General features: G+C 33.7%; 1 protein-coding gene across 1 annotated transcript in view; it reads left to right on the top strand.

Moving 5' to 3' along the window:
- Positions 1-23,535, top strand: part of TTC29 (tetratricopeptide repeat domain 29) — a 171,120-nt gene that overhangs the window by 20,670 nt on the left and 126,915 nt on the right. The window contains exons 3-4 of the mRNA XM_044913078.1: positions 15,600-15,823; positions 20,680-20,865. Of these exons, the coding sequence (XP_044769013.1) occupies positions 15,600-15,823; positions 20,680-20,865 (410 nt within the window). The remainder of the gene's footprint in view (positions 1-15,599; positions 15,824-20,679; positions 20,866-23,535) is intronic.

Below are 23,535 nucleotides of genomic sequence, written 5' to 3' on the forward strand. Positions count from 1 at the left end.
CATCCTAGAGGCAGAGAGGACCCCTCCTAAGATCAAGGAAAACAGGCCAACAGACTGGCATGTAATAGTAAACTTTGCAAATCTTATAACCAAGGAAACGATCTTAAGGGCAGTTAGGGGGAAGAGATTCCTTACGTACAGAGGGAGGAACATCAGAATAACAGCAGACCTATCCACAGAGACCTGGCAAGCCAGAAAGGCCTGGCAAGACATATTCAGGGTACTAAATGAGAAGAACATGCAGCCAAGAATACTTTATCCAGCAAGGCTTTCATTTAGAATGGATGGAGAGATGCAGAGCTTCCACGACTGGCAGAAACTGAAAGAGTATGTGACCACTAAGCTGGCCCTACAAGAAATATTAAGGGGGGTTCTATAAAAGGAGAAAGACCCCAAGAGTGATCTACAACAGAAATTTACAGGGACAATCTATAAAAACAACGTCTTCACAGGCACCATGATGACAATAAATTCATATCTTTCAATAATCACTCTCAACATGAATGGCCTAAACACTCCCATAAAATGGCACAGGGTTGCAGATTGGATAAAAAGACAGGACCCATCCATATGCTGTCTACAAGAGACTCATTTTGAACCTAAAGATACATCCAGACTGAAAGTGAAGGGATGGAGATCCATCTTCCATGCCAGCAGACCTCAAAAGAAAGCTGGGGTAGCAATTCTTATATCAGACATATTAGATTTTAAACTAAAGTCTGTAATAAGAGACACAGAAGGACACTATATCATTCTTAAAGGGTCTATCCAACAAGAAGATCTAACAATTGTAAATATCTATGCCCCCAACATGGGAGCAGCCATCTACATAAGCCAGCTGTTAACCAAAATAAAGAGTCATATTGATAACAATACGTTAATTGTAGGAGCCCTCCATACTCCACTCTCAGCAATGGACAGATCATCTAAGCAGAAAATCAACAAGGAAACAAGAGCTTTGAATGATACATTGGACCAGATGGACCTCATAGATATTTACAGAACATTCCACCCTAAAACAACAGAATACTCATAATTCTCGAGCACACATGGAACTTTCTCCAGAGTAGACCACATACTGGGTCACAAATCAGGGGTTTTAGAGGGGAGTGGGGGGGATTGGTCAGCCCAGTGATGGGTATTAAGGAGGGCACGTACTGCATGGAGCACTGGGTGTTATATAAAAACAATGGATCGTGGATCACTACATCGAAAACTAATGATGTATTGTATGGTGACTAACATAACATAATAAAATTAAAAAAACAAACAAACAAAAGAAAAGGTGGTATATATATACAACGGAATATTATGCAGCCATCAAAAAAAGAATGAAATCTTGCCATTTGCAACGACGTGGATGGAACTGGAGGGTATTATGCCAAGCGAAATAAGTCAATCAGAGAAAGACATGTATCATATGATCTCACTGATATGAGGAATTCTTAATCTCAGGAAACAAACAGAGTTGCTGGAGTGGTGGGAGGTGGGAGGGATGGGGTGGCTGGGTGACAGACACTGGGGAGGGTATGTGCTATGGTGAGCACTGTGATTTGTGTAAGACTGTTGAATTACAGACCTGTACCTCTGAAACAAATAATACATTATATGTTTAAAAAAAAAAAAAAGAAGATAGCAGGAAGGGAAAAATGAAGGGGGGGGATATCGGAGGGGGAGATGAACCATGAGAGAATATGGACTCTGAGAAACAAACTGAAGGTTCTAGAGGGGAGGGGTGTGGGGGGATGGGTTAGCCTGGTGATGGGTATTAAGGAGGGCATGTACTAAATTGAGCACTGGGTGTTATATGCAAACAATGAATCATGGAACACCACATCAAAAACTAATGATGTAATGTATGGTGATTAACATAACGTAATAAAATTTTTAAAAAAGTGCAGAAAAAAAGAAAGGACTAAATAAATACAGTAACACATTCTTTCTAATCCTTTGGGACCCCCCCAAAAAAATCTCTCTCTGGGGCGCCTGGGTGGCTCAGTCTGTTAATTGTCTGCCTTCGGCTCAGATCATGATCTCCATGTCCTGGGATGGAGCCCCATGTCCAGCTTCCAGCTCAGCAGGAAGTCAGCTTCTCCTTCTCCCTCTGCCTCTCCCCACTGCTTGTGCTCTCTCTGTCTCTCACCCTTTCAAATGAATAAATAAAATATTAAAAATAAAAAGAATCTCCTTCTGACCCTCCCCTTCTGTATAAAAAGAAAAAAATAAAACCTCTTTTTGCCATAGTTTCCTCATCAGTAAAATGGAGATGATGATAATAATAATAATACCTATCTCATATAAATATTGTAAAGTTTAAAAAAGATGTAAAATATTGAGAACATTGGTCCATTCTAAGCATACAATAAAAATTAGCCATTACTATAATTATAATTAGAAGCTATATTACCTTTTTCATTCCTGGCACAATTTTGGTGACTTATCTATATTTATTTTTCTTGATTATACTTGCCAAGATTTATTTGTCTTATCATGTAACCATTCTTCTATTTTATGGGTCAGCTTTTTTGTTCTATATTATTTTATGCCTTTACCTTTAGTATTTCCCTTTCTGTCTTTTATTTGACTTCATGTTGTTCATTTTGTTAAGATTTTTTTTCTTGCTCTGAGTTGAAAGCTAGCTTCTTCACTTGTTTCTGTGCTTTTGTATTTTAACAAGTACATTTAAATTATAAATTTCTTTTTGAACACCATGATGATTTTTCCCCCAGGATTTGATATTTAGTGTTTTTATTTTGTTTCAATTCTACATATATGAACATTTCTATGGTGGTTTTCCCTTTAGGCAGTGAATACATTAGAAATACATTTGTAAATTTGCAGATGAATTTTTTTGTGTGTTTTTGTTGGGGGGGGAGGAGGGATATAGGATTGGAGATGAATCTTTACCTGTGCTCAGTAAATATGCCATACATGATATCAGTTTATAAAATTTCTAGTATGGCCAGTACATGGCCAATTTTTATAAATATTCCTTGTATGTTTGAAAAATAAATAATATTCTCTATTTACTTGGTAGACAGTTCCATACAGAAAATACTATCAGAAACTAATAGATTGACCCTGTTATTTCAATCAAGCTAGAAAATTGTTATTCAAATCCTTTTTTTCCTCGACTTTATTTGTAATTTTCTGAAAAAAAAAGCATTAAGATAAATTTCTCCTTATTCTGTTAATTTTGAAGCTATGTTATTAGGTGTATTGTTTCCTAATTGCGCTATTTCACAGTAAATCAATCTGTGAATCTCTGTTATTCATATGCCCCTTTAGTTTTTTATACCTGAATTCTATTTTGTTTGATATTAATAATGTTATACAAGCTTTCACTTTGTTAGCATTTACATTATTATATGAAAATACAAAAGAAACAAATGATATGTTCTCTCTCTCAAGGAAGTTATAATCCCTACTATATGTATATTTTGTATTATTTTTTTAAGTTTGAATTCAAAGCTCTTTTATTTTACTCTTGACATATACTTCTTTTTGTTCTTATAATATTCTTATTGATGCACATATTTGATGTGATGTACCCTATGCTCTTAGTTACTACAAGTAAGAATTTTCTAAATGTTTGAGATATTTGCCATAAAATTAATACAACATTCAGGAAAATAAGATATTTATATGCAGATATGGTCTGACCAGAGCATCAAATTATTCAATTTGCTTTTGTTTTTAATTTAGTTTTTCCTAAATGTAAAACTAAATGTGTGTTTTGGACGTTTGATCATTGTGTACATAAAGCCTGTGAGAAATCCTGGCTTCAGTGTTCATGTGTACGTTATAAACCTCCTTTGTGATGGTAATTAAAGAGCATACAGTATGAAAGGTTCTTCATATGGCTTACATTATGGTAGTTATCTTTTAAGTATTCAAGCTTGGAAGGGCAAAATACATTCTTTATTTTTTTGAAATGCGGAAAATTAAAATATGTTTAGTGAAAAACAAACTATTCCACAATAGAAACTTAAAAACACAAAGAATTGAAGTCATCTGTGCCCTGAAATAGAACTTGACATTTCTCCTCAGTTATATTTACTACAGATTTCTTATTAAAGAAATATAGAACGATAGAGCAGTCATGAGCCTAACGATCATTTGGTTTAATATTTTTTTATTTTATTAAAAAAAGACAAAATAGTGTAGTTAACAGAATACCAATGGCTCATTTGTAAAGATAAATTTTATAAGGGTATATATTTTCTTCTCATGATGAAATATCATTACCACACTAGAAGAAATGTCATAATAATAATAGAAATTTAAATGCAGGTTTTATTATTTACCTTTCCTCTATTTTCCATTACATTGCTGGAAAGAGTATGAATAATGTTTTGTTTTCATTTTTAATTTATGACTTTGTAATTTAAACATCAGTTACATTTTTTTTAGATACTTGTCATGTTTATAGCCCAGTGTATACTATTTTTCTTCCCATCATTTTAATAACTAGGTAAGTAGTATATGGGAATATATGTTGGGAAGGAACAACATTAGAATATATATGATAAAGCTATAGGTGGAAAGAATTGATTGGTTTACTTTTCCCAAAGAAACCTCCTCATGCAGTTGTTTAATGTGAAAGGTTTCTTCTTGAAAAGGTTAAAAAAGTTCTAATCAACTTTTGTACATTATGTAGAACTTCATTTTCTAAACTCTGCAAAAGAAAGTTTCATATTTAATGGGAAATCATGAATTATTCCATTTATTATCTACTTCCTCCTTTCAAAGACATGATCTGGATAAAAGGCGGGGTGAATAATTTCAAAAAAATACAATACATTTTTAATGGGAAGGTGCAAACTACAGATTCTCATGACTATTAGCAAGTGTAGAGGAAACAGAATTTTACTTGCAAAACTCGTCAAACTCTTGCAAAGATAAAATGTATGACATACTTTAGTAAAAAATGAACACAGTGGGCTGAAGTTTTCTTTTTAATGCAACTTGTTGTTTTTACTAAATTTTGTCTTTATATTCTCCAGCTTTGCATTTTTATTAAAAGTTGACATTTCACTCAACTTCTATGAAAAATTGATAGTTCTTTAATTTATAAAGATGTATTGATGAAGAGCTGAAGGAAAAAGTTTAAATGATAATATTTGAGACAAAATTTCCTAAAAAATAGAATATTAAAAATTTTGGAGAACAGTCACAAGATTATGTTTCAAAAAATAGTGACTTATATTGTATGGGGTTTTATATTAATAAAAAAATTATAAATAGTAATATAGAAGAACATGATTCTATGAGCTAGCATGATCATGTTTATAGGTGTTTATAGTCAATTGTTTGTAGTCATGTAGTATAAAGCTTACCTTTTGTTTTCTCCTCTTTTTCTTATGTTTATTGTTGTTGTATTAGGACACAGACTATAATAGAATTATATTACTCAGATTTCTTTTTTTATCATTATCCTCAATCCAAAAACTAAGATTATTTTCAGTCTTTATCTTTCAGCTTATGTTTAATTGCTTTTCCTATAGTTGAAAGTTACAGTGTGATCTGAAAAAAAAAAAAAATCCATATGACTGCCACATTTAGCCAAAGGTGCTTGGACTCAATGGTGGTACTGTGGAAATACCTTCCCTGAAAATTCTTCTGAAACGACGACACTCATTCCATACCTTCTCGTGTCCAGTCTTTAGCTTAACATTTTCATTTGTAAGTAAGTTTGAGTTTCTCAAGGGAGTTTGCAAGTAATAGGACCATGTTAAAAATTATGTAATTAACCTCATCTAAAGAGCTGTCTTTCTTCCAGTGCTTTTCACTAAACTTGTAAAGAAAAACTTTTTTAAATGTGGTTAAGTTTGAGATTTTTTTCTTTTTTTTTTTTTTTTTTAAAGATTTTATTTATTTATTTGAGAGAGAGAGAATGAGAGACAGAGAGCATGAGAGGGAGGAGGGTCAGAGGGAGAAGCAGACTCCCTGCCGAGCAGGGAGCCCGATGCGGGACTCGATCCCGGGACTCCAGGATCATGACCTGAGCCGAAGGCAGTCGCTTAACCAACTGAGCCACCCAGGCGCCCGAGATTTTTTTCTAATAGAGAAAATCTTTCAGTAAAGAAAATGTGTGTTACAGCTACATGGGTAAATATTTTGGTAATACTTTATATTGACTGATGAATAGTTTTATTCATTCCTGATTGATGACAATCTCTGTGGTTCAAAGACTTGATTGACTTGAAATCACTTGAGTAAATAAATTTAAAAGGATATGCACATAAAAAATGCCTTTATATTATTAAGGGAATTATTTAAAGCTATTGTAACATTACAGTCTGTACTGTTTGCTAAATAACCATAGCTTTCCTCTGATATCGGGTAACAATCACCAGCAAAAATACTATTTGACTGATTAACATTTTGCTAAATATCAGTTCTTATCTAATTGAATCTGAGAAATAATCTTTGTTCCATTCTCCATGAATATTCCATATATCTTAAAATCGCCCATGTTGAAGTGAATTTTTGTTGTAATCTTGGCAGAATTCTTTGCTGATCATATTTTTAAATATTTTATTTTTTGTTGAGATAATTACATTAGTAATAGTCCTACTTAAAAAATATTATAGACTAAACTTTATTTCTTAGTTATTGTTAGACTTTTTAAAAAAGAGTTAAAGGTTGAATGTAGGTTAAATAGTTTTTTCCAAATGGCATTTTTCAATTTCCATATATACTTTCAAAATGTTGGCAGTCTGACTAGGCTTTCTAACTTTGATTATTAATAGATAAACATTTGTACTTTCTGAAAATATGAAGCACACTGACATATGTAGCAGTTTCAAGTTAATAAACTTCTAATTGTTTAGAAAAATCACAAAAAAATTCTATTCTGTAACCTCTTGGGAGGTGGATTTTATTTATTTATTTTTAAGTTACCAAATAAGTCCAGCTATCTAAATGATTCTAAATCTAAACTGAAACAAAAATCCTGCCGTATTAATATTTATGTTCTGATTTGTTGGTAACATTTTTATGGTGATTAGGTTTTTTCAATTTATACAATTAAAGGTGGTATCATGTTTATTTGGATAGCAATTCTGAGATTTCCAGAAACAGTGTAAACTAATACATGCATTTGTGGTGTTTCTTTGGAACAAAGCTAAAATGTTATGTATTTCAATCTATTAGGAGAGTTTTTATATAAAATTATAGCAACATCTAAAGTATATTATGGTAAAATAGTAAGTATAGAACAATAGATATACCTTCAAAATTAGTTTTTTATTTTCTGTTAAAGCAAATATAACCCATAAATTTCACAAAGAAAATCATGATTGTTAAAAAAGCTGTTACATTAAAATTCCTGTAACATGATTAGTCAAAACTGCAAGAATATTTTTACAAGAGTTATTTTCTTTATTGAAATACATGCTAAAACAATACATAAGCTACAGTGATTGTATTTTCTTTATTATATGCTCAGTTTTCTTTAAGAAGTTCACCTAAAATGTTTAAGAGAAATTAATAACAATGTTCATCTTAATGACTAATTCCACTTTTAATAACTAATTATAATAAAAAATAGATTTTTCATTTCAAGTATAACAAATTCTACTTTTTGAGATATTAACATATAAATAATTAAAGTAAGTCATATAGAAAATAAGCAGTGATTATCAAGTTATTTATATTGGTGGATATACTGAGATGCAAAATGAATTTGTTTTAGAGAAGCCATCATATTAAAAATGCTTTTTATATATTTTATTTGGATTAATAAAAATGCCTCATTAAATATGTGTATGTTTATCTCTAAAATATATTTCTAATTTTTCCAAACATGAAAATTGAGTGGTTTGGAAACTGTTAATCTGTAATATGCCACCTGCCCTATTTACATTTTCAACAGTTGAGTATTTGTTAACTGATCTCATAGACAGCTACTTATTTTGCTGTTTCCAGATGGATGAGATAGAATACCATGCATAACTTTACATTTATCTTCTTTGAGTGTCACCTTATTTACATATCAATTAAAATAATATCTGTATTAAGATGGATAATGAAAGTTATTAAATTTGCATGATGTGACTGCAGTTTGCTAAATTTCCAGTAGATGCCCCCAGAGACCAGTCAACTTATTGGAAATCCTTTAAATTTAAAAAGAGCCCTTTTTCATAATGAAACTTTTTTTTCTTGTTATATTTTGAACTACATGGAAAATAAAAGTCCTAAAAATCTCAACTCTCCAATGGTTATTACACAAAAATATATGTGAGTGATAATAGTGCATTTCTTAATTAGTGTTAGTTCTTAATCAGTATTAGTCAATACTATCTGACAATTGTTAAAAACCTAAACGTGTAAAACTAAGAAAACGCTTTCAGTTTTCATTGTAATTCTATATGCTTTTCAGTCACTTCAAATATAATTGATATTTTTTCTTTCTAACTTCTCTTTCTTTATATATATTATATGGCTAGGGGAATGGCGTATCTTTATTTTAGCTTTTTGGGAAAATTTTATTCTTTTCACAAAAAACTATAAAACATACCCAAATTACTTATATGGTTTTTATCAATATGTGTCTCAAGAAATGTATATTTTTCCCATTCTAATTATATGTAATATCTACCTACACTGTAAAGTATGGGTAAGAATAGTGACTCACTTTATTCCATGGAAATTATATTAACTGAAGCTATTTAAGTATTAATTTAAGAGTCGATGTAATTATCCCGTAGGTGATTCCAATAACATTTATTCCTACAATATGAATGTAAGACTGTTATAACTGACACATAGATAACCCACTAGTGACTTATAAATATTAACTTAATGGAATAAAAGTATTATCCTGACTTTTGATTAGATATTACGTATCTTTTGAGTTTATCTTTGTCAGATTAAATAAAAATTTTATGATCTTGTCTTAAAGTATGATTTTTTATTAAACTGCTTTTGAAATAATTTACTGAATATGAAGCTTCATCTTGATACAGTATTTGAGTTTGTCCCATGAAGAAAATATGTTAAATATATTAATCATTTATTTGACTAGTTGATAATTCATTTTGATTTTGGAAATCCATCTAATAGCTAATATAAGTACCTATAAGTTCAGAGAAATAAAATAAGCTGTCATATCTATTCATTCCCTTTATTCATGTTTTTCATATTTGTAGAAGTGTGTGCTTTTTATCCTTTTATATGTTTGTCTTTCTCAGTGTTTTTCTTTTATTAGACTTCATATATCCTTGAGTGACAATCACATCTATTTAATTTGCTTTTCATGGATGCTACTGTCTGCTTCCTCATTTTAAGGAAGGGGATTCTTTAGGAGAGTCACAAAATGATACTAATCTCTTTTTCCAACCCAGCACAAACATGGATTAGCATGGACAAAGGCAACGGCTTTCAAATTTGAGAGTTACATGTAATTGTCCAATTATGACAAAGTCCGAAACAATCAAAGCAAATAAGCAAAAAAAAAAAAAAAAAAAAAAAAGTGTAGAGGAAGAGAAAGGGAAGAAAAACCAACAAATCTGAGGTAATAGGAGACAATGTGGTAAAGTAGAAAAAAAACAGAATTTTCACTCAGAAACCTGCATATGAATTCCAATTCTGACCCCTATTAGTTTGTATGGCTTTGTCACTTACATGGCAAATCACAACCTCACTGAAGATAGTTTCTTTATCTGTGAAAATGGAAGTATTGCTTTGTAGAGTTATCATGTGTTAGAAATGATGCCTACACAGTGTGTATCACATTGTAGATATTCTGTAAATAGCCGCTCAGAATGTTTTAAGGCAGAATTTTAAAATGATATAAAATCTCCATGGTTGTTTAATAGAGAGCTCCCCATCTCTCAGCATCTCTACACATTCAACGGCTATGAAGTTCTGTCAAAGTGGTCAGTTTTACTTTCTGTAAATGTATAGATTTTTTTTTTAAAAATCTTTGAATCTTTTAGGGCAATTTTATGTAAATTTAAAATGCACAGAATCTCCTTTGAAGAATGCCTCTAAATAGTAATAAAATCCATATGGAATGGATGACCACTTAATTCCATTCCTAAATTCATTCTTCTCCAGCTACATCTCTTGGGTGCAACCTTGGGCATCTGCAATGACAGATATCTTCCTCAGGGTATAGATTTATAGAGTCCAGCATATCCATGAATGTCACAACTTCTACTCCTATGAATGGCATATTTTCTATCAGGAAAACTTTTCTCAAATTCCATAATATCAAATCTACATAAATTTTACCAGAATTCTCAATTTCTGCCCAGTATAGCGACTTTTTAGGTCAAGGAGATTTTTCTTCTGATACTTACAGAGAATATATTTTCATTTTGGCTAATATTGGTTTTAATATACAAATGAAACCAAAGGCTGGTAACTTTGTTTCCAAATGAAATAACAAAATAATAAATTTGAATCCTATCTATATTTCTATTTGTGTTTAAAAAAATTTTCTTTCCATAAAGCAAGTCAACTTTGCCTGTGATTCTGTTATGAAATATAAAACCTGAGAAATCCAAACATAATGGTGGAAATTGATATACTTTTTTTCCAGATGGTCAGTTCATTTTAATAAAAGAAAATTATTTTGTTTAAAAGAAATAATTTGCGGGCGCCTGGGTGTCTCAGTTGGTAAAGCGACTGCCTTCGGCTCAGGTCATGGTCCTGGAGTCCCTGGATAGAGTCCTGCATCGGGCTCCCTGCTCGGCGGGGAGCCTGCTTCTGCCTCTGACCCTCCCCCCTCTCATGTGCTCTCTCTCTCTCATTCTCTCTGTCTCAAATAAATAAATAAAATCTTTAAAAGAAATAATTTGCATTAACTATGAAGATTTAAATAGGAACTTATTTAGTAAATCACTACTTGCTCTTTCTGGCTTTCAGATTAGTAATGAGGCTCAAACAATGACATATATGTACATATGCATATGTGTGCACACATGAATGTGTATAGAAAATCGAGATGATATCAGCATAGTTATTTATGCATTTTAAAATACATCTCTATTTGAAATCTCTTACACAAAGAATGGTCTTTTTAAAAAATGTACCAGAAATTTTAAAAAATTGATAGCAGTTACATATCATGGATGTTTTGAGGCTGAAAAATGTCTTGGAAACCATTTTAGTACAGTCCCTTCTGAATCCATTCTGTACTTTGGTCACAGGTAGCAGGAACTGATTCTGACTAAATAAAATAGAAACCATTTTTTGGAAGGATACTGGGTAACAAGCTGAATCATCCCAAGATGATTGAGCTGCAACAACTTGCTAAACTTTTGTTGTGTTTCTTGCCTCAAGATTCAAAATTCTGGGAGAGGAACCAGTTGCCTTAATGGTCACTGGGGACCCACCTGTTGTTTAGAGAGCCTTTAAGATCAAATCCCACCAAGATGACCCACAGTGTGAAAATGGTCATTTCCAAAAGTGTTTTGGAGTGCTGCCACCTGTGGAAATGGAACTAGATGTTTAGTGGACCAAATCCAATCAAAACATCCTCACCTTCGAGGTGAAGGAAATAAGGCTTACAGAATGATTTTCTGCATTGCATTTCTGTTGAGATTAGAGATATGAGATTAGAACATAGATGGCCTCCTGGCTTGTGTTTATTTTTATTGCTTAAAGTCAATGTTCTAATTTTTATTTATTTATAATTTTCTTTTCTTCCAAGGCATAACCTTACAAAGATGACAGTGCTTGTTTGAAGCAAGACTGGATTTTCAGCCCCTTGTCCTCCGCTCTCCTATATTCCCCCATAAGCTGCCCCACTGTGGAGGTACCACTTAGCTGTCCCTTCAGCCTCCTCACACTCAAGTTATCTGAACCAAACTCATTATCTTTCCCCAAAGCTGTTCATCCTTTTGTGTTCCTCTCTTTAACAAATTACCAATTACCTGTGATCTAACCTCACAACCTGGTTGTCATCCTAGGTCTTCCCTTTCCTCCACCGCCAACACCCACTCAGTCACTATGGAATTAATATTTTTATCTCCTAAATATGTATTGAATCCACCTACTTCTGTCCATTCCCTCCACCTTTTCTTTGGTTCAGCCTCTGTGGCCTGTCCTTCCCAGGACCACCATCTCTTCACCCTGCTCCCAGTTCTACCCTCCTCCTGGCCGTTCTCTAGGATCAGGTGTAAATTTCAGATTCACAAACTCAAGGATGCTAAATCGAAAGCCTTTATTTTTTTATAACTTAATTTTAATTCCTGGCCCTGAGCCTTGATCCTCCCTCATGTAAAAATCTAATCTTGTCCCTCTCAGGTAATGTGAGTCCAATTCAGTGATTTCTCAGATTATTCAAGATTTTGACACCTCTTCCCCTCACCCTATTTTCTTATATAGAAACAACACAGTGCTGGTGCAGGGTGGAGGGGAGGAGAGTTGCCAGATTTAGCAAATAAAAATACAGGATATACAATCCAATTTGAGTTTCAAAAACCCAAAAAACTTTTTTAGTATAAATATGTCCCATGCAATATTTGGAGAATACTAATACTAAAAAAAATTATTCATTGTTTATCTGATTTCAAATTTAACTGGGCATCCTGCCCAGTTTTATCTGGCAACTCCGGGGCTAGGGGTTTGTCAGTATTTACTTTCAGATCTTAATCTAGGATCTTGTTATAGACCCTGAATTTGCCTATCTAGTATCTCATTTCTCCATTCTTCTTGGCTAACATAACTTTAGTTTTGCTTGGGAGACCAATGTGTCCAAGAACAGGCAGGATATTTGCTTTTCCCAGTTTCTTTGCAGCACGGGGTGGCCATATGACAAAGTTCAGGCCAATAGGACCAAAGTGAGAATCTACTAACAGTTATAGGAATGCTTTTGTTTTTCCCAATAACAGGGAAAGACACCTCTGGTGCCACCCATCTCCCCTTTCTTCTTGCCTTGAAGGTGAGCACAATATCTGAAGTTATAGCAATCCTCCAGTGACCAGCAGGGGACAAGCATGAGGGAAAAATTAAGATAATCCCAGATGCATTGAACCTGCCAGGCCACTGAACCAAGGCCAGCAGATGCCTACTTTTAGGCATCTTGTGCTGTGATAAGTGGAAACCTTTAGTTTTAAAGGCACTATGAAACAAGTTCTCTTACTTGTAGTTGAATGCATTCTAAACCTATGGGGTTCTATACAGGTGTCCACCTCTGATGCACTCAATCCATCCTTTTCTGTCAGATCTGGAAATATGCTGATTTGACTCCTTTGATAGTTCCCTGATGCTTCTTATTCTCAGAGTTACAGCTTGTCATTCTTCAATCCCCAGTGGGCAGCCCATACAAGAGCATGTTAGCACACACTCCCTTGTTGCGGCCAGTGACATTATGACAGATATACCAGCCCTCTCTTTCCATTAACTTTTGTGTCATACGTGGAGCCCACTAGACTGTTACGGCATTTCACCCATACCATTCAGGAGTTATGGGAAATTATAATGGTTGGTTCTGGTCCTCTTCTACTTTTGCTATACCTTGTGTAGGGGCAGGTAGAAAAGAAGGAAATGAGAGGACATGGCTTTTGCAGCATCTCACTGCCCCTTCTTCATACTCTCCTCCTTGGAGATCCTCTCCTTGACTAGAGGGCAGAAACAAAATTCTCTTACTTCTTTTCCCCACATCATATGTTTTTGGTCTCATGCAGGATGATGGCTTTTGACCTTTTAGCCTAGGAATGTGGTTTACTTATTCTCTTTATGGATGAGTCCTATTACAATAGGGGCCGTGCATCTGGCTGCCGGATTGGGGAGGGTAACAATTCAGCTGGGACACTCCTTCCAGATGATTTTTCTAAGCTGCAATCTCACGGAGTCATTTCCCTAACTCAGACCCTTCAATGGTTCTACCTCTACCTCGTTCCTATCTTGGAGTCCAAACTTCTTACCATGGCTTTGAGGTCCTATCTTTTCTTTTAAAACTTTTCTCTCATCACTCGTCTCTTGACCTCTCTTTATGTGTTTTGTTTCATACCTAAGCTGATCCACTGAGTAAGAAATTCTTGGTGGATGGAATCTGGGCATTTTTGGTTGGTTGGTTGGTTGGTTTGTTTAATTCTATAGATGAATCTATTGCATAGCCAGCAGTTGGGAACCAGTAGTGCAGGACTGTACATTTCTCAGAGCATTTTCACATACATAATTTAATTTTGTTCTTAGAAGAATCCTGTGATATAGTTACAACATATATTGATATGCACATTTTACCAATGAGATGAAATGAGGTCAAAGGAGGATGGGTAGAACTGGGCTAAATCTTGAGTATTCTGACTAATTCTAGGCTGTTTCCCTGCCACACTGAAATTTTTATTGCTAGTAGTATCACATTATGTCAGTTGTTCTAAATACTTAATTGTCTCCTAATTTTAGAAAAATGTAATATAATTAGTAGCCTTCTGATTTGGCCTCTGATTGCTGATTAAGTGGAATCATAGCCACCACACAGCTGTTATCCCATAACCCTATTTCATGTATAGTACTTTTCATCATCTGAAATTATTTATTATTTGCTTACTCACTTGATGGTTGTGTTCTCCCACTAGAATACAAACTTCACAAGGAGAATGAACCCATTCAGTCTAGAACAGTGCCTTCCACTTAGAAAATTTAATAGCTATTTGTTAAATAAGTAAATGGAATATTCATTTGTCACTTTATCTCTTTGCATATGATTTATCATTAAATTAGAAGTGAATTATTGACAAATCATTAGCTTAATCCTAATTGAAAATATTTTTCAAATATACTTAGTAATAGATTTTAATAAATATTTTCAAGCCAAACATCCAAGCATGAATGAATGAATGAATGAACTTCCATAACATACAATGAAGCTGCTTAATGTAGAGTGCATTTTTAAAATATTAAATGGCATGTTTAATTTTTGCTTGGCATATTTTTGTTTTGTTTTGTTTTACTGGGAGGCTAGTATATCAAGTACTTCTGGATATTGTAATTGCTATGGTCTGGATGTGTTCCCCCAAATTCATATGTTGAAATCCTAACTCCCAAAGGTGATAGTATTAGGAATTGAGGTCTTTGGGAGTTGCTTAGGTCATGAGGGCAGAGCCCTCATGAATGAGATTAGTGCCTTATAAAAAAAAAAAGGTCTCCAGAGAGATCCCTAAGCCCCTTCCACTATGTGAGGATACTGTGAGAAGAACCCAGCCAAGAGCGAGGAAGAGGGCCCTCGCCAGAAGACGACCATCCTGGCACCTTGACCTTGAAATTCCAGCCTCCAGAGCTGTGAGCAACGTATTTCTGATGTTTGTAAGCCACTCAGTCACTATATTTTGTTCTAGCAGCCAGAATGGACTGACATCAGTCAACTCCTTTATCTGTCCTTAAAGGGAGCTTAGTTCTGGAACTGATATATTTATAATGTAATTTTACTAAAATTACTGTATTTGGGTAGCTCCTGGCATCTTTCATTAAACTGAAGTTGTTCAATTATAAGTGTTTGGGGCAAAGAGAGTTTTCAGCTTTCACTCAGGAAAGTAAAAGGGGGGCAGCACGATTCAACCTTGAATTTTTAGACAAGAAAAACACTGCATGGATTTAAAGGATTAAAATAATGTTCTGAGCGTTGGGTCTCTTATTCCCAGTTACCGGAACTCATACAAGAAGAACATTTGTGTGGACATGCTGCGAGATGGTTATCACAAGTCCTTTAGCGAGCTCTTCGCCCTGATGGAGAAGTGGGATGCCCTGCGGGAGACCGCGAGGGTTAGGTCCCTTTTGTGGTTGCAGAGACCTCTGGAAGAACAGCCTGATAAGCTGGATCACTTCTACCACTACCTGACCAGGGCTGAGGCAGCTGAAAGGAAAGGTGAGTGGAGGGACTGGGGGTAGCAGTGCTGCAGGAACGGAACAGTGAGCCTGGGGGAAGATTCCAGAGTGTCTCATGTATGAATTCAAAACATAAGACACCTGAGCACCATTCATTCTAGACATCGAAGCATCTGTATGGGATACGTGATAGGGAACCGCTGCATCACAAAGCTGCCCAGACACACGGGCATCCTGCTGATGTCATTCCAAGCCAGGAAGACAATGCATAGCACCTGATCACATCTCCAGAATTTTCCAATGTGTTAAAATCTTTTGTATCGTGAATACTAATCTTTCCGTAGTTTTAAAAATATGTAATCTGAATACTGACTTTTACTGATGAGTAAAAGAGTATATAACTTGAAAATTGTACTGATTTTCTGGTATTTATATAATGGAATTTGAAGGTCTTATCTATAAGTCCTACAGATTTCAATCAGAGAATTTTTATTAGTGAATAGTGAGAAGACATGAAAAGCTTGCAATCATAATTATGAATAAAATTGTTAATTTTATATTTTCCATCACATCATTTCTAATAAATTCCCTTTTTTTTTGTATCCAAAATTTTCCAGAAAGTCAATGTTTCAAGTATTGAAAATTTTTAATCTCTACTATAATTGTACTGATATCATTGTCATGAGGCTTTCCTAGTTACATATTAGGAATTGGTCATTTTATATAATCAAAGAAAGGAAATCCTAAAGTTCACATATAAATTTGGTGGTTTAAATTATTATTTTCTTCAACTTTCTGTGTGAAAACACCATAGGGCTCAAAAAGAGAACCTTGGGTCCCAACAATGCCTATATTTCATTTCAGAGCTTCCTATGGGAAAATAGAATACTACACAACTTTTTGTCAACCAGTGCTACAGTGGGGAAAATTAATGGGGACATGGAACTGTATTAGAGAGGCAGCAAAAGTCTCTCAGCCTCTATAGTGGAGTTAATACGTGTTTCCCATCAGGTTGTCACCTGGCTTACAAATAGGAGATATACAAAAATCCTAACAGCACAAGTGAGTGTGTGTGTGTGTGTGTGTGTAGAAAGGAGGTGAATATTTGTATTATGAAAAGTATTTAACTGCAGGATTGACTTTAAAAATAGAATCCTTTGGCAAATTTTGAAATGTGACATCTAATTTCTCAAGAAATTAACTATTATAAATAAAAAATGTTATTGTAAAAAATCTACATTCTAGTTTCAGCTCCAAATTCTGAAGTGATATTTGCACTGAAAATAGAATTGAGTAAGATAAAATTTTCCCGTTAGTCATTTTTTTCAAGTTGAATTCATCATATTCACTAAGTGTTTTAAAAAGAGGCTTTCATTTGAGTAGCATAAATATGAGCTAAATACATCACTTGTTACATAAATATGAGAAACTTGTCATAAGGCATTTTGTAATTATAAAGAAACAAATGCTAAGTAGTCTATTTTAAGGTAGAAAACATTTTAATTTTTTATTAAAGAAAAGTAACTAAACATTTAAATAAAGCTGTTTCTCCAATTCAAAAAATTAACAAAGTCCAAACTTTATAGTACTCAATATTTTATACACATGGTATATGTAAAGAGATATTTTCTTTACTGGGTGTCTTTATCATATATTCATCATAACTAAGTTGCATTTGCTAAATGAAATAAAATTACCTCTTGCTCAGAATAACTCTTCTTTAAGGTTATCTCCTTCAAAATGCACTGGCTTTTGCCTGGTTGAAATACAGAAAATGAAAATCATTGCAAAAAACATTGTTGGAAATACTTCAGTTGAAGTATATGTGAATATTTGTATGTGTTTTTAAAAAATTGTATAATTGTCTCACATTTAACACATGAATTTTATTGAAGAAAAAATGTGATAAGAGTTAAAAACATCCCAGAAAATGAGATAAACACATTCACTCTTACTAACTTGAATTAATCCTAAATCTTAAAAAATGCATGCACACACACACACACACACACACACTCTTAATCTAGAATATAAACATTTGTTAATCGTGTCTCAGGATTCCATCCTATATGGTCATGAGACATACGGAATCTGAGAAAAATTTTCCTGAAGTATTGTATCTCTGAGCTTTCTCATTGCTTCTCATTGGAAAGACTATCACTCTAGGGTCACAATGAAGTTCATTTAATCAAAGCTATGGCACTAACAATAGTCATCTTGGGTCAGTTCTGTCTCTTGAGACTTACAGAGCAGGAACCTAGAGTTATTTAAATTACTCTGCAAAACATCACTTGCTGTTTTATAGCAAAGAAGTACTTTAAGTAAGCCAGTCATTTCTTTTTCGATTATTTTCCATTTGTTAAGGTGGGGTTTTTTTGGCCCCTAATAACATTTTTTATATTACCCATTGTTGTAAATCATCTCTGTACCATCTGTAATATTATGATTAGGGCCTTGTGCCCCATGGGGCTAGAGAAGAGATGGCAATAATGGTAATGGGCAACTGAATCAATAGATAATTCAAACATTATTTACACTTGACTTTAAATTATTGTTAAGGGTTAAGCAGCAATTTTTTTCTAATAACATTTATTTAAGATACACCAAGTATGTTCTATGCAAGCAGAGTCCCATAGGATCTTTACAGGTTTTATGTAAAGCAAAACAAAAATAATTATCTGGTAAAATAAGTTTGAGAAACACCAGATGAATTAACATGGACATTAAGCAGGTTGGTTGATTGCAGGACTTACCAGAGCCTTTAACATGCTGATGCATATTGTGTGGTCACTGAAAGAAGGAAATTAGCAACTGCATTTTCCAAATTTATTTCATCATGGAAATAATTTATTTTTAGATAGCACAATGAATACTGATCTAAATAATAAACCAACAACAAAAATGATTTTCATCTTGTAAATATCTGCTGACAATTCAAGTAAGTGGTCTACAAGCAAGGAGATAAGGCTGCTTAGAAGGTAAAGGGTACAGCCCATATATTTGGATTGTTCAAAGATTCAAAACTTGACATATTCCTTTATACTTAATACTCTGAAAATTACTCCATTTTTTCTGTGAAAAAGAGCTTAGCTGACAAGTGGTCTTTAAATATGGAATCTTTATAGCTTATACAACTTGTTCTAAAAAAAACTTTATGAAATATTGGAAATGTTTTTCTATTAAGGTATAATTACTAAAAATCAGAAAAATTATTTTAGGGTCACTTTTTTTTAAAGAACCTCTTTATATAACTTTTAAAAATGGAAGATGTAGAATGCTTTACAGACTTTAAAAAAATCATAACTCTCTAAGCACTAAAGATGACAAAGAATATAAAATATTACAAAACAGACTTTAGCGCTCCATTCACCTTAGGTAGAAGGTTCACAATGGAAAGATAAGACATAAGAGAAGTCAGTTCTGAGAGTATTTGTTTTAAGTAAATAACTCCCGTTACTTACTGCTTTTCACCTAAGCTCTTGCCTATTTTGAGTAACCTTAAAAGCAGAATGGCTCTCCAGAATCCCCAGCTCCTTCAAAAAATATTCAAAAATAGGGAGACAGGGAGACCTTTTTTTTTTTTTCTTCTTTACTTTAATGTTTAGGTATAATGCTTATTTTGAGATAAATCTTAATTTCCTATGAAATTATGAAGCAGCAGATGTAAAGGAATGACATAAGTTTTAGAAATTTCTTTTGAAACATTAGAGTGACTTATGTACAGTTATTGAAAATTGCCTTTTGTTGTATCAACCTTGTTTCATTTTTTTCTGGGCCTTTTGATTTTAATCTTACAGGAATACTAGTGGGCAATGTATAAATATTTTTCATAATTGTAATCCTTTCAGGAATATTTGAGTTGACTCAAATAATAATAATAATAATAATAATTGGTATCAGTGAATTCTAATAGATAATGATTGTTATAAAAAAGCCTTGGAAGGGTAATCCAGAGGTTACCACGTGTCTACAACTGTGCTTTCAGCACAGATGCAAAAAGATGTAAAGATTATTAATTTGTTCCTATTCACCAATAGAGTGGAGTTTACAGGACTGAGGCACAATTTATTAACACACACATTTTTGTCCAAGTTTATGATTGATTGCAGTGGGGTTTATAAGATTGATTCACAATTTATTAATGCACTTTTTGTGTACAAATAGGTCAGGTGCCACTTTAGGAAAAAAGGGAGGGTTTAAAAACTAACAACCAATAAACTAATAACTGTCTGAGTGAGAAGGATGACTAGTATTACTGCATTTGCAGCAGAAAAGGATACTCAGAAAATAGAAATCCACTCTTTGTTAACATTGCTAGTAACTTGTATCACTGGAAATATTGCAGAAAGTATATGGACCTTATAGGGTCATCCCAACCATTATTTGTTATATTGATAAGCTCATGATTGTTTTTCCTTCTGGGTAAAAATACTTTGCTATTTTCATATCTTATCTGCTTTCTTCATTAATTTTTTTTTTTTTTTTTGCGATGGTTAGGAACATTGCTTTCTCTTGAATCTCTAAATCTCTTCAAATCTTTGATGGGAAAAGTACTTGATGATAACACATTCTCATTTCTTCCACAAGAACTGAGAACAGTTCTAGTACATATTATCCTGACTTGAGTCTTATATAAAGTCTAGTGTTTCAACCAAAGAATATGTCAATTTCTAACATGTTCTAAGTTTTCAAAAAGATTTTTGCTGCTTTTTGTATGTGCACATCCTTTAACGTAAGTGTTTTAGTGGTTAAAATACAGTAGCTGAATTTTGCATTCCATTTTTAAAAATAGCTAATGATGTTTTTAAGTAAAAAATATGTCACTATGTTGGTTTGCCATTTGAAGGGACATGCTGTGAAACATTTTTCTAATGCAGTTTATGTTTTTCTTTGAAGAATACTTCGAAGGTGTCTATAATAACTTGTATGCACTGGCCTGTTACTTCAATAATTCTGAAGACAAATGGGTAAGGAACTACTTCTACGAACGATGTTTTAAGATTGCTCAACTGATCAAAATTGACGGTGGGAAGAAAGAAGCCGAGGCGCATGCGCACATGGGACTTCTCTTCGAGGAAGATGGTGAGTGGTCATTTGTCAGGCTGTCCTCGTTGCTCTGGAGGATTCAGAGTCCATGCAACCAGAAAGTACGTGGGAATTGAGAAAAAGACCTGAGGCATTAGAATAAGAATGTAAGTTATTGAGATTAAAAAGCAAAGGTGTATGACTTATGGACTCCCCGTAAGTTTCCTTGCAGTCATATGTCCACCCAAGCACTCAGGCTGGAGTTCCCAGCAGCATCATCACAAAGAGAAAGCATCCTCCCGTACCCCTCCACACATATCGGTCAGTGCCACATGCTGTACAGCTTTGAATTTTTTTTCTTTCTTACAGTCCTCTGTTCATTTTAACTTGATTTCTCATGTATGAAAATGGGGAAAAAGGAAGGCATACTTCATGATTTTCCTAGTGCCTCTATGTCCCCTACAAAAATATCTCTATAATTTAGATATCACCCCATCATGATTTTATAGCACTTTCTGAAGGAAAGGTCCTTTAAAAGAAACTTCATAATGATATGTTACCTTAAGACAAGCCAAAGTCTAAAACAACAACAAATAGCATCAAAAACATATTTTGTGTGGTGGTTTACTAAAGAATGCAAATAAAAACTTAAGAATTAAAATTATTTATGGAAGGAATGGTGGGTAGATAAGATGCAAAGAAAATATATGAAAAGATAGCATGAAGGATGCTATGTCTTTTCTCAAAAAACTGTCTCATTTTCCACAAAAGTTTTGACTTTGGCCAAATAGTTAAATTAGAAAATATTTATTAATGTGTGGCTAGGACTTCATAGGGCTTTGATAAAGGTAAAAAAAAAAAAAAGAAAAGAAAAGAAACAAACAAAAAGGTTTTTGTGCTTCAGGAAATTAAACATTGTAATCTACAACATGGTAGGTGCTAGGAGGTGGTAGAGGGTTGGTTCCAGGGCCATCTTGAGGACCATTTTCAGGAATACCAGAAAAATTCAGAGAAGTGAGAGATCATACAGACTAGATTCAAGGAAGGCATAATGGAATCAGCAGGGACTGGTGAGGGACTTGGAAGATGGGTAGAATTTAGGCAGGTAAGGAAACAAGAATATATTCTGTCAGAGGGAGCTACTAAAGCATAAAAGCTAAAGCATCATTAGAGGACCTGGTAGGAGGAGTAACCTTTTTAAAGCAGAAAGTGTGTTTCTGAGTGGTGGCAAGAACTCAGAGTGGAAAAGTAAAATAGGGACACGGCAGCATTCAGAGTTTGGGTTTAAGCTTCTATATATTCACGGTAAGGAAAAGATAATATCACTATAATTTGACAAGTTATTTGTTAAAACATTTAGCCTATTGTTAAAAGTAGAGTTTTGTCTTTCAATTTGTAAAAATGGGATAAATTCTTGGGCGGCTCAGTGGCGCAGGTGGTTAAGCATCCTACTCTTGGTTTCATTCAGCTCAGGTGGTGATTTCAGGGTTGTAAGATCGAACCCCACGTCCAGTTCTGTGTTCAGCATGGAGTCTGCTTGAGTTCTTTCTCCCTCTGCCCCTCCTGCTCATGCTCACGCTCTCTCTCAAATAAATAAATAAGTCTTTTAAAAAATGGGATAAATTCTTAAGGAAGGTAAAATTCTTGCTTAAGCTTTTAAAACATATTCTCATTTCATAGGTAAGGTAGATACTTGTTTAAGCTTTTAAAAATTATTATCTTCACATTGAGGATGAGAAAACTGTCACAAAGAGATTAAGCTGGGTAGTAGTGAAGCTTGTGTTGAATAGTCAGCTAGCTTCAGAGCCTATAGTCACTGCTCTGTGCAAACAAAAGATTGCTTTACTTTCATGATGTGCTAATTATGAAAATTATATATTAGAACATAATTTAGCACCTTTTTGTTCTCTACTCTAGGAAATCCCCCCCGATTGAGTAGAATAAAAACTGTTTTTTGTTTTGTTTCATTTCTGTAATTTTCTGTCACCTTCAGTAAGAAATCAGATAATTGAATTGTCCATTACTGGTCCAAAGAAATAAGAAATAATATATGAAAATAAGGCTGAAGAAGTCAGGGCTACATTGATGAAAATGTAAGAGTGGCCCAGTGGGATTCAAATAGCTATCATAGGTATATTCTGAATTTTTCTATAAAGTTTAATTGTGATTTTTAAGATTTAGTTTGATTCAAAAAATTATTGCAGAAAAAAAATGCCTAACAAAGTTTGCCATCTGAACATCTAAGAGTACAGTTCAGTAGTATTTCTTATATTCACATTGTTGTGCAATCTGTCTTCAGAACTTTTTCATCTTGCAAAACTGAAACTCAATACCCATTAAACAACAACTTCCAGTTTCCCCCCCTGATTTTTTAAAATCTCTGAAGGAATTTCTGTTGGAGAATTTATTCATTGCTACCTTTCTTTATTCATTTATCTATTCATTTACTCAGCGACCAGGTACCATGGTTGCCCATGTTATTTCAGTGACTGAGGACGAGGCTGAGTTTGGGAAATGTGAGGGTGGGGCCGCTGTGAGATTACATTTGCAGGTCCTTGGTGTGCTCCCATTTTTGTGGCCCACTCTACAAGATGATAAAATGCACCCATATTTCACAACAAATAGAATATTTTGGCTATGAAATTATTTTTTAGTTAGATTGTATTTTTTGTTTTGCGACCACTTTTTGTCAGGTCCAAAATATTTTTCTATGCCCTTAATCAGTTC

Source organism: Neomonachus schauinslandi, chromosome 2, assembly GCF_002201575.2.
Source record: "Neomonachus schauinslandi chromosome 2, ASM220157v2, whole genome shotgun sequence".
Taxonomy (NCBI): Eukaryota; Metazoa; Chordata; class Mammalia; order Carnivora; family Phocidae; genus Neomonachus; species Neomonachus schauinslandi.